The sequence below is a fragment of the Columba livia genome, chromosome 27 (assembly GCF_036013475.1).
Source record: "Columba livia isolate bColLiv1 breed racing homer chromosome 27, bColLiv1.pat.W.v2, whole genome shotgun sequence".
NCBI lineage: Eukaryota > Metazoa > Chordata > Aves > Columbiformes > Columbidae > Columba > Columba livia.
Genome location: NC_088628.1, coordinates 412,992 through 429,485, shown reverse-complemented (window position 1 = coordinate 429,485; position 16,494 = coordinate 412,992). Strand labels below are relative to the sequence as shown.

Genomic DNA, 16,494 nt, shown 5'->3' with positions numbered 1-16,494 from the left:
TCCCGGTCACCGGGTGCGGGACGGACGCGCTCGGGCTGTCCCGTCCGGTCGCCTCGTGCGGGTGTTCGGGCTGGCGGGGCCTCCCGGGCGCGTCCGCCGTGCCGTGGTGTGCGGGAGTCCTGATGTCCCTCCGTGTCCAGGGCTTGGAGCTGGGGGTCACGGAACCGTTTTGGCTGGAAAAGCCCCTCAGGATCATCCAGTCCAACCGTAACCCACCCGGCACTGCCCCGTGTCCTGAGAACCTCACGTCCGTCTGTCCAGCCCTCCAGGGCTGGTGACTCCAGCACTGCCCTGGGCAGCCTGTTCCAATGCCCCACAGCCCTTTGGGGAAGAAATTGTTCCCAGATCCAACCTCAAGCTCCCCTGGCGCAACTTGAGGCCGTTTCCTCTGCTCCTGGCGCTTGTTCCTGGGGAGCAGAGCCCGACCCCCCTGGCTCCAAGCTCCTTTCAGGCAGTTCAGAGATCAGAAGGTCTCCCCTCAGCTCCTGTTCTCCAGCTGAACACCCCCGGCCCCTCAGTCTCCATCACATTGTGCTCCAGCCCCTCACCAGCCCCGTTCCCTCCTCTCCCCTCGCTCAGCTCCTCAAGCTCTTCCTTTCCTGAAGCTCACACGGTTCTGCCCCGCGCAGCCCCAGGGGTGTCCGACCCGCCCCCCCCGGCTCCCCGGGCCCGTCCGGCTGTAGGTGACACCGTCAGTACCTCACGACATCCGAAATCTCACCTGGTGTCCCCGTCCTGCTCCGCGTCGGGGCTGCGGCACCGCCGGGGCGCGAGCCCGAGGAGATAAAGCTTCTGCCCCGACCCCGAGCGGCTTCGCCCCCGTCTCCCCCTTCGCTGTAACTTGGAGCCACAGTCGCTATTCCCAACATTATTCATTTTTTTTTTACCTTGCAAAACAGACTTTATTTTTCTTCCTGTAACTTGTGTGCAATATACAGCTAAACCTATAGAATACACTGCAATACAAAGCTTTTTGTCCATACATTATATTACTTTTTATTTAATGTCATGAAAAATTCAGACAAAGCTTTTGTCCTTAAATAAAGGTTCCCCCCGCCTCCTCCCGCGCTGGCCGGCCCGGAAGAGGACGCTTTAGTTATTTTCTTTTCTTTAAAAAAATAGAAATTACAATCTTACAAGACAGGACATTCAATGAGAACAGAAGCGTTTTCCTAAGTCTACAAAGTCAAACATTTCCATGACCCTGTCGGTATCTACAGGTGGGTAAACGGAAAGAACAACAAACCTCTTCCATTTCTTCCTTTCATTCATATAGATAAAAAAGAACATAAAACCAACTGAAACTTTATATATTTTTTTCTCTTTTGCACCAACATTCACAAGAATATATATTATATATATATTTTATCCATTTTTATACACAGTGTGGGGGTTCTGGAGGTGGAAATGCACACTCAGCCAGACTGCCAGAGCAGGCGAACACGCACGATTCACGTTCACCGCGCAGGAGGGATCCCCGGCCCCGAAAACAGCGCTGCAAGACACCTGCTGGGGTGGAAACGCCTGGAGACACCGTGACCCGAGCACCAACACAAACCGCAACACAAACCACGGACCGAGCACCAACACGAACCGCGACCCGAGCACCAGCACGAACCGCGGCACGAACCACGGACCGAGCACCAACACGAACCGCGGCCCGAACCGCAGCCCGAGCGCCAACACGAACCGCGGCCCGAACCGCAGCCCGAGCGCCAACACGAACCGCAGCACAAACCGCGACCCGAGCACCAGCACGAGCGGCTCCGGGGCCCCCGCGCCGCCTCCGCTGCCGTGTTCAAGTGGAAATCTCCCTTTCTGGGGCATTTCTACCCAGGTTGTCCATCCGCCCTTTCCCCACGAGCTCGATGCCCGGGCAGGCGGCACACAGGGACCACCGGAAAGCGGCGGTGCCGCAGGTTCGTCCCTTGACGCCCCTTTCACCGACGTTTGAACATTTATCCCCTCCCAAGAAATCATCAAACTGACGAGGTGGTTCCTTAAAGAGAACGTCCAAGTGCGGGTTCCCGCGGGCCGGCAGGCTGGGTCGCTCGTGTTTGACACTTCCAGTCTGCCCAAGGCTCCCGGGGTTTTCAGCGCTCGGAACCGCGATCGCCTCCCGGAGCCGGATGGACGCCGTGCTCTTGTACGCCAGAAAAACGCAGCCGGTGGCGGGGGCTCAGGCTTTTCCCCATTTAAGGTGCTTTCTTGGTTTCTTTGCCGGATGAGATGAAAACGGTGACGCTGACTGTTGAACACCGAAGGTGTAAAGGAGGGTCTGTGCTTTTGTTTTTCTCCCCGTGCGTTTGAAAACCCCCGCGGCTGTTCCCTGAGGCGGGAGTGCGGCTGTCCCGCGGAGCCCCGCGAAGTCAACGGTGCCCTTGGAAATTATTCTTACAACTACAACAAAAAAGGCACAACCCTCTAGAAAAAAAAAGAATAAACAAGGCAGTGCTGACTTCTCACTTCGGTCTCAGCTCTGGGATCCGAGAGGGCGGGAAGGACGCACGGCACCGGAGAACGACGTGCTGGCACTCGGTGTCGGCGGCGCCAGAGCCGTCCCTGCGGATGAGGAACCGCACGGGCTCCGGTTCCCCATCGGGCGCCCGGCGAGGCCTCCCCGGTGCGCTGCTCCGTGCCCTTCCCCGGCACCCAAAGCGTGAGTATCCCCCACTGGCGCCAAGCAAGCTGCTCCTTTAGTTTAAGGGCCGCAATCACGGTGTTGAAAGCCCTCGGTTCATGCACGGGGATGATCCGAGCCACAGGACGGGGTTGGACACGCGGGGAATCAACACGAGGCATGAAGGGTCTGGGGACTGTAGCCCTTTGCCAGCAGAAACGGGAGCTGCCTCGCAGCGGGTGTTTCCCTTGTAGCTTTTGGCATTTGCTGCAGGAGGAGCAGGAATGGAGATGGAGAAGCCCCGCGGAGCGTGGCTGGAGGGCCCCTCGAGCGGCGCCGCCGGCTGCGGGTTGTCGTGCCATCACCACACAAATCCACCCCTTTGCCTTCGGAGCCTGCCGAGCTCGGACAGCGGGTCCCGGCCACACCATGGCTTCCCGGGCGAGGAATAAGGACTTTCCTCTTCCCTTTGTCCCCAAATGGCAGTTTCTCTCTTAAGACGACACCAGGTCCTGCCAACTTGAGAACAGACCCCAAAGTAACAGTTCCCTGGGGGTAAAATCCTGGGTCCAGCTCAAGCTGTGACAGCAGCTGCGGTGGCAGTTGTGGCGCGGGAAGAGGGACCCGGCGCTGGGCTGGGCAGAGGAACGAGAGATCCCCGGTGCTGAGACACGGGACCGTGTCACCGGTGCTGGTAAAAAAACTACAGGCGACAGCAAAGAGACGCGGCCCGCGGGGACATGCGGGGACGGGCACCGAGCCCCGCGCCCTGGGCTGGAGCAGCCAGGATTTGGCCACGGTCACAAGGGCAAAGCCCCTCTTGGGATGCGGGAAAGTGGCACAAGGCGGTTGGACCTGCTGAATCAGCTCCGAAAAGCCCCGTGGGACGTGGAGCTGGCACTGGGGAAACGCCGCGACGGAGCGCACGGAGACGCTGCCGCGACGGAGCACACGGAGACCCCGCTGTGCCGGGCGTCCTCTCCCTGGAACCATCCTGCGCTCGGTCCCTCCCCACTCTCAGGCGGGCTCACGAGGTGACCCCGCGGGCTCGCTGCACCCACGGCAGCAGGGATACAGCACAGGCGCTGCCTTCGCCCTCCCCTCGGCTCCAGCCCTGAGCCGTCCCCACCAGCCTGCTCACCCCCATCCGGCCGAGTGTGCATTGCCCCTTCTTCATCCCATGCCTTGTGTTTGGGTAAAAAATAAAATAAAAATAATAATTAAAAAATAATAATAATTAAAAATAAGAGACGGAGAGTGCAGCCAGGACGGTGGGAAGGGCCGCGGTGCCGGCGGGTGCACGGTGCGCTACCCGGCACCGCAGGGGGACTCGGTCCCTTTCCACCGCCGGAGCGTCTCCTCTCCCGCGGAGGTTTCACATTCATTTCACGGTATGGCAAAGTCCGTTCGCTTTTTCCTTCAAGGTGCTTTACATTCAAGAGCTATTGCAATCCACAGCGAGGAAACGGGGCCGGGGAGACCCGCAGCCCCCAGGTTCTCTTGAGTTTGATTATTTGATTTAAATAAATTGCCCCAAACCTCTGAAGTTCAGTTCGTCTCCAGATGTTGGGGAAGCCGCAGCGGGCCGGCGGGTCGCGGCCTTAGCTCTCCCGCGGGTCGCTGTACTGCAGCTCCGAGTTGAAAACCTCTTTGTAGAGGGGCGGGAAGTTCACGGCCGTCTCTGGGTGCAGGAGACGGAAAAACTCCAGCTTGTCCAAGTGCAGGTTGCAAATGGTTTTCATCAAGGGCAGCTTGGAAACCATCTGTGGGGAAAGAAACCGGTGACCACGGGGTTTCCTGGCCAGCATCCCTCATGCCACCTTTCCCGTCCCTTGGGAACAAGCGGGTGGCTCTGGGGACCACTGGCACACCAGCACCAAATGGGTTGCCCATCTCTGGGCAGCCTTGTCTCCAAACCCACGTCTTTCCATGGGACAGGCAGCACCAGGGAGGGCGCGAGGAGTCCCCAGTGTCCCCTGTACCCATGCCAGCTCCATCCTGCCCAAAGCATTCCCAAACCAGCTCCGTTCACCCCAAAACACCACTGTGCAGAACGGCACAGGGCGCTGCGACAGAGACACGTGGCCCTTGGAACAGAGATTCCCCTTCAGCAGGTCCCCGGGTCACCCCCAAAACCAGCCCACGTGTGGCTCACGAGCTCCACACGGCCACGGCCACGGCCCCGGCTCCGCTCCCCCAGCCCCGGCTCCGCTCCCCCGGCCCCGCGCCGAACCTTGGACAGCTTGTCCTCGGCCGAGTGCTTCTTCTGGATCTCGTGCTGCAGCGCCACGTAGATCTTGTCCTGCAGCTTCTGCACCTTCTTGGTCTCGGTCAGCCAGGGCCGATCTGCAGGGGACGGCGGGTCAGCACCGCGCGGGCTCTGCCCGGCACGCTGCCTGGGCTTCTGCTCTTTAACCCCCCCGCTCCCTGGGGTGGATCTGGGGACAACGACACAGCCGGGTGGCCCCTCTGCACCCCTGGGGGGACACGGCTCCTCCTCTCACCAGGTTTGGCAGAAGCATCCTGTGTGTTTTCAGAGGCATTTTTTTTCCCCAACCTCCTTTCCTGGGAATAACTTAAATCACATACCATGGAAGCAGCACTGAGACTTATGGATCAGCCCGCCCAGATTGGGCATGAGACCCCCTCACCTTCCAGTGCTTGAAAGAAGGATGGGGACAGACTTTTGAGCAGGACCTGTTGCGATAGGACAAGGGGCGATGATTTTAAACTAAAGGAGGGAGATTCAGGCTGGACATGAGGCAGGAATTGTTGCCCTGATGGTGCTGAGAGCCTGGACCAGGTTGGCCAGAGAGGGGGTAGATGAACCATCCCTGAGACACCCCAGGCCAGGCTGGACGGGGCTCTGAGCACCCTGAGCCGGTGAAGATGTCCCTGTCATGGCGGGGGGGCACTGGGGAGCTGGGAAGGTCCCTCCAACCCAGACCAGTCTACGACTCCCCAGCCAGTGTCCCCACACACCCGGGGACAGCAGGACGGCGGCAGTGAACAGTGCCAGCTCCTCGTCCGACAGCTGCAGGCGGCACAGGGTCCTCCCCAGCTCGAAGATGGCGCCGATGAGGTCGTCACAGCCTGATGGGGACGGCAGAGAGGAGAAGAGGGGCACGTCACAGCTCCGCGCTGCCCGGCAGCGCCCAACCCCCCAGCGCCCCAGCAAGCTTTGGGGAGAGGAGACGGGTGAAGGAGCGGGGCCCAGCACGGGATGCTCGGCGTCGCTGGGCTTCGGGCTGCGGCGGAACGCGGGTCCAGACCACAGTGCACAACCTGGTCCCAAGGGGACAGGGGACAAATGCAGTGGGGGTCTCACCCGTCCCGTCCCCCGGGGACTCAGCCCAACCGCCGCACACCCAGCCCCATTCGAGCACCAGAAGGGGAGGAGAACCCTAAAAGAGGTGTAGGAAAATGGCTCTTACCAAGCGACTTGAACATCTGCACGCTGCCGAACTTGCCGTCGAAGAGGACGGTGCTGTTCAGGGGGTTGAAGGCGCGGACCATGCGGAGCAGGAGCACCTCGAGGCAGCCTGGCGCCGGCAGAGAGCCGGGCAGGCGGGCGTTCGTCACCCCGGACCAGGCGGAAGAGAAAGGAAAGCCCGGATTGTTCGTTCCCGGGAGCAGAAATTCCAATAAATCCATTTTTTATTTTGTTTAAGGTTTCCAGTTTTGATGACGATATTTCACCAAAGGGAAACACCACCCAGTAATTCGCAGCCAGACGCAGGGGTTGTGGAGGAGCGCCGAGGGAGGAGAGGGGGAAAACGACATAAACGAGAAGAGAAGGAAGAAATGAAAGAACAAGTTAAAGTCCCGCGTGTTGGGCACGGCCGCTCCGTGCCGGTTACGGCCGCTCCGTGCCAGGTGCGGCACCCACTGCCCCTGTGAAGCTCTCAGCTCCCCAGCCCCAAAAGTCTCCAAACTGAGCAGCTTTTCCACTTTTTTGGCATCCTGGGGCTCTGCACATTCAGTATCACAGCCTGGGCAGAGGGTGGCTGGGGGACGTGGGTGTGAGCGCCCCTATTCCTGCGGAAACCCCCGTGCTCCTTTCCATCCCACTTCCCAGGTGACATTTGGTCAAGGGTGACCTGGGAGAAAAGCTTCTGCTTGCTCCCCATGTCCCTTCCAGCCACCCCCTGCTCCCCGAGCAGCGACACGGAGCCCGGGGACAACCGAGGGAGACATCAGGGACCCCCCTCTTACCGGCTTTCAGGAGGATGATCTGGTCGTTCTGGCAGAGCTCCATGAAGCCGTCGATGCGCTTGGCGAACTCCACCACGTACTGGATGGCGTTGGAGATCTGCAGCGAGCACTGCTGCCACATGGCCTCGCAGCTCTGCGGGCACAGGACGTCCCTTAGGGCTGCCTGCCACCCGCCACCTCAGCTTCGCTGCTACCCTGCCACCTTGGCTCTGCTGGCCCCCCTGTCCCCACTCCACGGGGCAGGGACGTGACCCAGGTGCCATGTCACCCATGGAGGCTGGTGGCACAGGGACAGCCAGGATGTGACCTGCCACCCACCCCCATATCCCCCCAGACCGGGCTTTTGCAGCTCCCAAAGCACCACGAGACCCTCCTCATCCTCCTCGCCTTCCTCAGCACGGCACGGGGGGACAGCGGTGGCCCTGCCGAGGGCTGCGGTGGCTCTGGCCGTGGCGGGGGGTCGGCGGGGCTGTGGCAGCGGCGCTCACCTTGCTCTGCAGAGCACGGACCTCCTCGGGGGAGTAGAGGCTCCAGGCCAGGCGCTTGAGCTCCTCCGTCGTGTACTGGCACGTCTCCAGGTGCGACTTCACCACGTTCTGGGCCACCCGGTCTGCAAGGCAAGGGATGGGGGGTGGTGGGTCCTGGGGAACCCCTTGGCCCCCCATCATAGACTCGTAGAATAGTCTGGGTTGAAGTGCCCTTCCCAGCTCCCCAGTGCCCCCCCGCCATGACAGGGACATCGTCACCAGCTCAGGGTGCTCAGAGCCCCGTCCAGCCTGGCCTGGGATGTCTCAGGGATGGTTCATCCACCACCCGGTTTAACCTGGAGAACAGGAGCTGAGGGGAGACCTTCTGATCTCTGAACTGCCTGAAAGGAGCTTGGAGCCAGGGGGGTCGGGCTCTGCTCCCCAGGAACAAGCGCCAGGAGCAGGGGAAACGGCCTCAAGTTGCCCAGGGGAGGTTGAGGTTGGATCTGGGAACAATTTCTTCCCCAAAGGGCTGTGGGGCGTTGGAACAGGCTGCCCAGGGCAGTGCTGGAGTCACCAGCCCTGGAGGGCTGGACAGACGGACATGAGGTTCTCAGGACACGGGGCAGGCACAGGGCTGCAGGAATGGTTGGACTCCATGATCTTGAGGGGCTTTTCCAACCAAAACGGTTCTACAATTCTATGAACACCATCCCCAGGGCCGTATGCCCCATGTGTACCCAGCACCACATCAGGACCACGGCAGCGCTCACCGATCTCGAGGACGGAGATGTCGGCGGGCAGCTGGCCGCTCTCCAGCGCTCCGTGCACGAGCAGCGCCGGCTCCAGCATCAGCTCGTAGATGGACTCCTGCTTGATGAGCGTCGCGTCGGCCACGTCCAGGCTGGACTGGTCGGGCGAGGGCTGCGCCGAGGTGAGCAGGTCCAGGTTGTAGTAGGTGCTGCTGCCGTCGGGGGTGAGGGGGAAGTCGAAGAGGAGCCCGTCGGACAGCGTGGAGATGTCGTCCAGGTCCGAGAGCCCGCTGCTGACGCTGGTGGTGTAGACGCGGCTCAGGGGTTCGGGCTCATCCTTGGGGCCGCCGCTCTGCTCCTGGCTCTGCTGGTGCTTCTGCACCTCGGCGTACAGGCTGTCCCGCTGCTTCTTCGACATACGGCCGAACTTCACGGCTGCTCGGGGAGCGGGGGTCACATCAGGGCAGCTCCGACCCACAGAGACCACCCGCCTGCCCTGGGACGGGTCCTGGGGAGCGCCTGGATCGGGGTGTCTGAGCCCTGACTTGGGGCAGGGGCCTCACTGCATGCACCCCCACCCCAGACCGACCCTGGGTCGAACGGAGCAGAAACTCCAGGGTGTCTCAAAAAGATGAACCCCATTTCAAAGTCATTGCAATCTGAAATTGAGTCCGTCTTTTACAAGCACCCTGTATTTAAATTTTCCTGCAGAAAATGCAAAAGCATTCCTTGCTCCCCAAACCCTCCTTTCCTTTTTTTGGCCCCCTGGGGAAGCAGCTCGGGCCCAGCAGCCCAACCCCCCTGGGGGAGCAGACGGACGGACCGCGGGCAGGACTCACCGTCGCGGGACATGCCCAGCGCCAGGCATTTCTGCAGGCGGCAGTGCTGGCAGCGGTTGCGGTTGGTGCGGTCGATCAGGCAGTTCCTCTGCCGGGAGCAGGAGTAGCTGGCGTTGTTCTGCTGGCTCCTCCGGAAGAATCCCTGCACGGCACCGGGAGGTTGGGAGATGCGCTGCCAGCCCCTCCGCACCCGGCCCCGCGCGGCCCCGGGCTCACCTTGCAGCCTTCGCAGGTGATGACGCCGTAGTGGATCCCCGAGGACTTGTCTCCGCAGATCTTGCACGGGATCACTTCGATTTGGGCTGCGGTGGAGGGAAAAAAAGGGGAAACCGTGGTGGTGAACGATGGCCGGTGCTGAACTGAAGGGGGGAGATCACCCCCCCTCTGCTGGGCAGTTGGGAAACTGAGGCACAAGAGCTGGACCCACCAGCACCACAGAGAGGACCCCAAAAAGGTGCACGCAGGGAACAGACACCCCCGTCTGCTCCGCCATCCTCTCCAGCGCCAAGAGATGGGGAGAAAAGCCCCTTGAGCTATGGCAGTGCAGCACATTTGTGCACCAGCCCACCCTGGACCCTTTTTCGGAAGCTTTCCCTGCAGTTTCAGCTGGTGTGCGCATGGGGGGCACCTGGGACAGGGACCATCCCCATCCCTGCAGCCATGGGCTCTCTCCTGCTGGGGGTCTGGCCCAAGCAGAGGATTTGGGGGTCCTTGTCCCCACTGGCAGCTCCTTTGAAACCCAGGACCAACATAACCATCCCCAGCTCAAGGTCCCGGCCCCCTTCCCCCCTCAAATCCGCTTCCCTCCCCGCTTCTGCTTGGCTGGCACTGAGCTGCTAATAGGCTTCGTCCTCCTCGTTTTCCAGCTGCCCCAGATCTGGGCTGGCTCTGCCCGCCCTGCGCCGGGGGGGACAGAGGCACCCCCGGGACTCGTACGTGCCTCCCGGCATCTCTGCACCGCTAATCCGCGCTCCAGCCCCGGCGTCGCTCTCGAGGGTGCTGGGCAGCCGCCGCACACCAAAATAACCCCCCGGCCGGATTACGGTTATTTCCAATCTCCCGGGCCAGTGCAAATCTGGCTGCAGTAATTCCCTTCTGCCTCGCTTCTCCCCGGGAGCGAGCGGTGCTGGCCGAGGGACACATTCCGCAGGCGCTGCTGCTGGAGGCCACCCCATGGGTGACGGTCCCCGCGCTCGGCAGTGCCACCTGCACCCCAGCGCCCAGGGGTGCCCCGGGGTCCCTCCCTTTGGGGGAGGCTGGGCTGCGTCAGCAGCAGCCCTGATGTGCAGGGGGCAGCTGCACTGCCATCGGTCCCCAAGGGATGCTATTGGTACCCCCCAAGGGATGCCATCGGGTCCCCCACAGGGATACTATCAGGTCCCCCTGCCCCCAGGGCTGCTATCAGTCCCCCTCCCGGGGCACATTTGCTCCCAGCCATCCAGGGAAAGAACTTGCCCCGAGCATGGGTGCAAGTGGGGGGGCTGGATCCCTTCCTCATCCACTGACTCGCTGCTCGGCTCCTGCCCCAGTGCACCAGGAAATTTTGGGGTTCACCCCTCCTTCCTGGGCTGCTGAGCCACGTATCTCCCAAGGCCGCCTGTTGTCCCCGCCCTGAGCCACATCCCAGCCCCCCCGACTCTGTGCCAGCATCACAGCCCCCGGTTCAGCGCTTTGCCAGGGGACAGCAGTGACATGTGGCCACCCCCATCTTGCCAGGGGTCTCCAGCAACCAAGACACCCCCAGTTCCCCAGCCCACCCACCACCTTCACCCACGCTGCCAGAGGGGGGGCAACCTGCAAACCGCAGGGACCCCTCCCCACCCCGTCACCAGGGGATGGGATGGCGGTGGTGGCAGCGCAGGGGGCACAGGGAGGTGATGCCACCCCTGGCAAGAAGCCACGTTGGTTTGTTATGCAACGTTAATTGCAGCCGCCAGGAGCGGCGGGTGATGCATCGCCGGGGCACCGCGCCCTCACGCCCGCAGCCGATACTCCGGCCCCCCCAATTAACCAGTAATCCCAGCCCCCCCAGTTACCGGTATTCCTGGACCCCCATATTCACTGACAAAACAGCCAGGCTGAGCATGGCCCCTGCAGCCCACAGGGCCCCAAAAACCATTCACTGGCTCCCAATGACAGCGATGGCTTCGTGTGACACCCACGGCCAAACCCGCCCCTGCACCCCCAGGCCAGGCATGGGGGACCCCCAGACCCAGAGCCAAGGGGACAACAGGACGATGCTGTCCCGGCTCCTCCAGCGTCACCCTGGATGCTGCCAAGGAGAAGCCCCAACCACTTGCTGTGTCCCCATAGCCTCTTGGGGTTCTAATTAACATCCTGCTAATTACACGGCCGTGCCCACCACCGGCACCTGACCCACTCGTAAGACATTCGCTCCAAATAACTGACGTGGGTATACGGCCGTAACCCCAGTGCGATGGCAATTACAGCCCAGAACAGCATTTAATTGTGGCTCTGTTTGTGAGCCCCGGTGAATCACCGCGCTGGCTCCCTCAGTGTCCCCTTGTCCCTCCCGCAGCCCCTACGGTGCCTGCACATCCCCCGGGACAAACTCAGCGGGACAGGGAGGGACGGGGGTGCTGGTGGCACCGCCACAGTGACACCCCGCAGCCCCCAAACCCCCTGCGATCGAGGGGAAACGTCACAGCAAACCCCGCACGCCGGGCATGGCCACCCCCCCGTGCCCCAGCGTCCCCACCGGGCTCCTGCTGCCACAGCCCCGCCAGCACCGGCCACCCCGTGCAAAACGGGCTTTGTTTAGGTGGGGACAAATCCTTCCCCTGCCGGGTGGGGGGACAGGCAGCAAACTGCCCCAGGGCCCGCGGGGCTAAAATAGGGGGCAGTAAAACCAAAAAAGTCTGAAAAGATAAATAACAATCTCCAGCTGGCAATTAAAATGTCCCGGCCGCGGTATTTGCTCCCCTCCCACTGTAAATACCTCTTGCCCAACTCCCGCCCGCTACCACCGGCCAGCCCTTATGTAAGTGGCACCGTCCGGCCACCGGCCACCGGCTCGGCCGTGCCCGGCGGGCGGTCCCTGCCCGGTGGCCCCGCTGGAGCCGTCCTGTCCCGTCCTGTCCCACTGACACACTTTCTGCCCGGGGGTGAAGCGCAGCGGCCGCTGCCGTTAACCCTTCCCGCGGCCACACCGGGGCTGCGCCCCAGCGCCCGAGGACGGGGCCCTTGGGGAGACACCTCGAGCTGGGGACGCCCGTTCGCACCCCGAGAGCTGCAGCTCCCTGCGGGGGACACGGGTCTGGCCCTGCACAGCCCCCGGGTTCCCTGTCACCCCCTCCCCTGGGTGTGCACACGGGGCCACGGGAGCAAACCCACCCTGGCCCTGGGTGCCCCTTGCCGGGGGTGGGACCAGCCCCGCTCCGGGTGTTCCGGAGGTGGCTCCGCGCCTGTTCCTGCCCCAAACGCCCCCTCGGCCGCCGGGGGGAGCAGTGTCCCCGGTGCCCCAGCTCATTACCAGCGACCCCGCTGGGAAAGCAGGTTTGGGCCCCATCCCGCTGCCGCGATCGATGCCGCAGGACGGGCGCCTCCGCTAATTAGCAGCCGCCCCCCAAGGTCACAGGGATGCTCTGCCACCACTGTCCTCTCCCCCCAGTGACACAGGGGTGCAGGCACAGCCCCCGCGGGGCTCAGCACCCTCAGCGCACGGGAAGGATGGGGACACAGGGACCCGCAGGGACACCCAGGGACCTATGATGGCATCCCACCTCCCCATCCCTGCCCCAAAACCCGGCTCCGCTCCCTCATTCCCTGCAGGAACCTCTGGCCCCAGGACCTGCGCTGCTCCGCCTGCATCCGTCCCCAGGAGCCGCCGCATGTCCCACAGCAATCAGCCACCGCTGTGTTGCGGGGAGGGGGCTGCGGGGCAGGGCCGGCAGAGGAATAGACAAGTAAATAAAGGGAATGATCACCCCTTCACATCTGCTGTTTGTTTTGCTTTTGAACCGGCTCCCACACTGCAGCACCCCCGGTCCCCCAGCATCCCGGTCCCTCAGCTGCCACGGCCGGCGAGTCCCGTCCCCATCCGTGCACCCCGTGGGTGACCTCGAGCACGCCGGGCCACACGAGGCTGACGGAGCTCGCAGCATGCGGCCCTGGGGTTCAAAGCACCAGCTCCAGGGCCATGGGGACAACACATCAGCAGAGTAATAGGAAACGAACCGGGAAACAGGGCCAGGCTGATGCTGGAGGTGGGAACCGGTTTCTTAATTGATTAGCAGAGATTTCCTGGAAACTTGGGGCCAGAACAGGGCTCAGCCACTCTCCCCCTGCCCCAGGGTGACACTCGGCCACCTTCACCCAAGACCACACAACCAGTGGCTCCACAGCCACCTCGATCCTCACCACAGCGCTGTTTTCCCCCATCCCGTGGTGCAGTGTGTGTCCTTGGCTCCGACACCCCAACAAGCTGGTCACCCCCGAGCAGCGGCGGGTGATGGGCTCCCCCGGGGCCACCCAGGCACTGCGGCTCACCGGCCCCGCTCCAAGGCCGCCCCGCCACACAGGACACAGCCCTTTGCACTTTGGCTGGCGCAGGAGGATGGCACAGGCGTGGTGGCAGGGAAGGGGACCTGCCACCAGCCTGGGGTGGAGAGAAACCAGGCTGGAGTGGGAGACACCCCCATCCCTCAGGCCCTGCAGCTAAATCAGGGGGGAATTATCTCCATGGGGCTAAATAAAGGCAACAAGAGCAGCTCCGCTCACCACATCCAATAAAGCGGGTGCGATTTAGACATTAGCAGCTCTTTATATAGCTGCTGCCGAGTTCAAAGTTAAACGTGTCGGGAGGAGGGACGGGCAGGACGGGCAGGGGATGCTGCCAGCACGGCCGGCAGCACGGTTAACCCGCTGCCACCCGCGGGGACCGCGACCCATGTTCCCCCATCACTGCGCTTGTCCCCTCCACCTGCTGCTTCTCCTCGGGGTTATGGGGGTCAAGGAGCCCAATTCCTGGCTGGATCCCTTGGGACCCCACATTGCCAGTGGCCAACTTTCTCCTCCATCTTTATTTTTGGGAGGCGAAGGGCACGGAGATCCCCATCCCCATTCTCATCCGCATCCCTGTCCTGCGGTACCTGGGACAGGCACAACCATGGTGCGGGAGGACCGATGGGTGCTGGCCGTCCTTGCCCGCGTGGGCATGCTGCCGAAACGGGCAGGGAAGCTCCTCCTCCACCCTCTCTGATTTTTTCCAATGACAGATCTAGGTCACTAGGACAAGTCGGAAGGCTGCCGAGCCACCGCACGCTCCTCGCCACGCCACTTGCAAAACAAGCGAGCGGGAGGGCTGGAAACTCTATAGGATTAGAGGAGGCAAAGCCTCTCGGCCAGCGTCGGCGCAGCCGCGGGAGGGACAGGAGCGAGGAGCTGCTGTGGCCCCGGGGAAACGGGCAGAGCGGAGGCGGTTTTGGGGAACAAAGCAGAGATTGGATCGATTCGGTGTCACCACGTAGCACTTGGGCTTTGGCGAGAAACGGGGACCCTGCACTGGGCGGCACTGCGGGAGGAACGCCTGATGCAGAAAAATGATGCGACATCGGGGGGTTCGGCCCGTAGCTGGGGCCGACACACCGACACTGGGGAGCGGGAAAGAAAAGCTGTTTTTCAAAAAAAGGAAAAGTTCACCCAGCTAATTAAGGCCAGTGCTGGCTGTGCAAGCACTACATAAGAGCCAGGTGGTGTTATTAATTAAGGCAGGTGTTAACGCTTCCCTCCGTACTAATAAAGGTGAAATCCTGGGATGTCATGGGGCAGGAAGGGGATGCGGGGGGCTCGCCTGGCTCCTCCATTACACAAGAGTGCGGCGGGCGGCAGAGCCGCAGTGTCTGCGCTGGGGAGGGAGGAAAAACGATTCGAGGAGCTTGAATATGTACATCCCCAAAAATACACCTAGATGTTCACCTCCAAAACACACCCAAATGTGTGCACCCCAAAACCCACACCTAGAGATGTGCACAGCACAACTTCCAGCGAGCCCTGGTGCGGTGGAGGGCTCAGGCGGTGATAGAAAACGGCTTTGATGGGGGATTAAAATCCCACCCAGCAGCTCCATGAGGAACGGGCACGGGGAGCGCTGGGTCCGGCCACCGCTGCGTCACCATCACTGGCCCCGCTGCATCGTCCCGCCGGAGCCTTCCTCTCTCCCTCCCTCTCTCTCTCCCTCCCTCCCCCTCCTCCTCCTCCTCCCAACCGCCTGCGTTGCAAAGTGGAGAGTGAAAAGTAGGAATCGCTTTTAATAACGGATGAAAATCAGGCAGGCGCTGGAGAGACTCAGCCCCTTCTCTGAATAAGGGGCACCCCAAAACCGCGCCGGTCCCTCCGGCTGCGTCGACCCGGCCCCGAACGGCCCCGGGAGGGGAAAAACCGCACTAAATCCAGCACTGGTGGGAGCAACATATTGAAGAGGAGATTAAGGGGTTTAGTGCGAGGAAAAGCTTAAGAGCGGGTCTAAGCCGGCGTCGGAAAGCAAAGCAAAATAAACAAGAATGTTATTCCTAAGGAACGGGGGAGCGGGAGGAGGAACACGGCCCCCGCGGGGCTGATGCGGGTCCATCAATGTCCCCAGCGGGGCTGACGCGGGTCCCCCCGTGTTCCCGCGGGGCTGACGCCGGGTCCCCCCGTGTTCCCCAGAGGGGACAACTTTTGCCGCTACCCCCCCGCAGCCGGGCGGTCCCCACGCTGTCCCCAGCGCCCCAAAACTCACCTCGCATGGTGGCCGGCGGCGGTCAGGAGCGCGCCGCGGGGCGCATGGGGGTCCGTGCGGCGGAGCGGGGAGCGGCAGCACCGGGAGTCACCGGGAGGGACTGGGAGGCACCGGGAGGGACGGGGCGGCTCTGTCACCGGCCCCTCCGCGGCACCGCTGACCCACTTCTGCCCGAGCATGCGGCCGTTCACATGACGAGCCCGCCCCGCCTCCCCAAATCGGTTTCACTTCCAGCCCCACCTCCTGCCCTTCCTCCTCCTCCTCCTCCTCCATCATCTCCGCGGTCCCCGCCGCTCCCGCCGTGCCGATGCCCGATGCTGCACACGGGCGCTGGGCTGGGGGTGCCGGGGGCTGCTGGACCCCCGAGCTGGGGCACCCCGGGCTCTGGCAGCGGGGGGCTCGGCGCTGCACCCCCGGCTGCTGCCCGCCCATGGGAGGGCCGGCCCGGCCCGTCCTGTCCCGGCTCGCCCAGGCACGGGGCCGCCTGCGTGTCCCGCTGAATCAGCGCCCCGGGCCCCGGGCAGCTCCGCCGTGCCCGCCCCCCGCGGGCACCGGGACCCCGGCAGACGGGCTGCGGGCCCCGGAGAAGCTGCGGACACGCAGCGCTGGGGGTTGGGGAAACTTGGGGACCCTCCAACAGCCACGTCGTGTCCCTACACCACGGTGCAGGTGACATGGTGTGAGGGGACATCCCGGCTGGGGGACCTGCGTTCGGAGCGCAGGGGGAGCAGGGGGAGCTCGGGAGGTGACAGGAGCCATTGCCACCCTGTCCGTGCTGTGGTGCGCACAGAGGGCTTTGGGGGGCGGTGGTATCCTGGATGACGGGGTGCTGCAACACGTGGCTGTAATAAACACGGACAAA

General features: G+C 62.8%; 1 protein-coding gene across 1 annotated transcript; it reads right to left on the bottom strand.

Annotated features, from left to right (window-relative positions):
• Positions 1-970: 970 nt before the first annotated feature.
• Positions 971-15,859, bottom strand: LOC102089183 (nuclear receptor ROR-beta). The gene is made up of 10 exons (XM_005505500.3): positions 15,633-15,859; positions 9,110-9,195; positions 8,894-9,035; positions 8,076-8,489; positions 7,324-7,445; positions 6,836-6,968; positions 6,055-6,162; positions 5,603-5,713; positions 4,854-4,966; positions 971-4,383 (listed from the first exon to the last, which is right to left on the bottom strand). The coding sequence occupies exons 1-10, from the start codon at positions 15,637-15,639 to the stop codon at positions 4,222-4,224; spliced, it is 1,398 nt and encodes a 465-aa protein (XP_005505557.1). The 5' UTR covers positions 15,640-15,859; the 3' UTR covers positions 971-4,221.
• Positions 15,860-16,494: the final 635 nt, after the last annotated feature.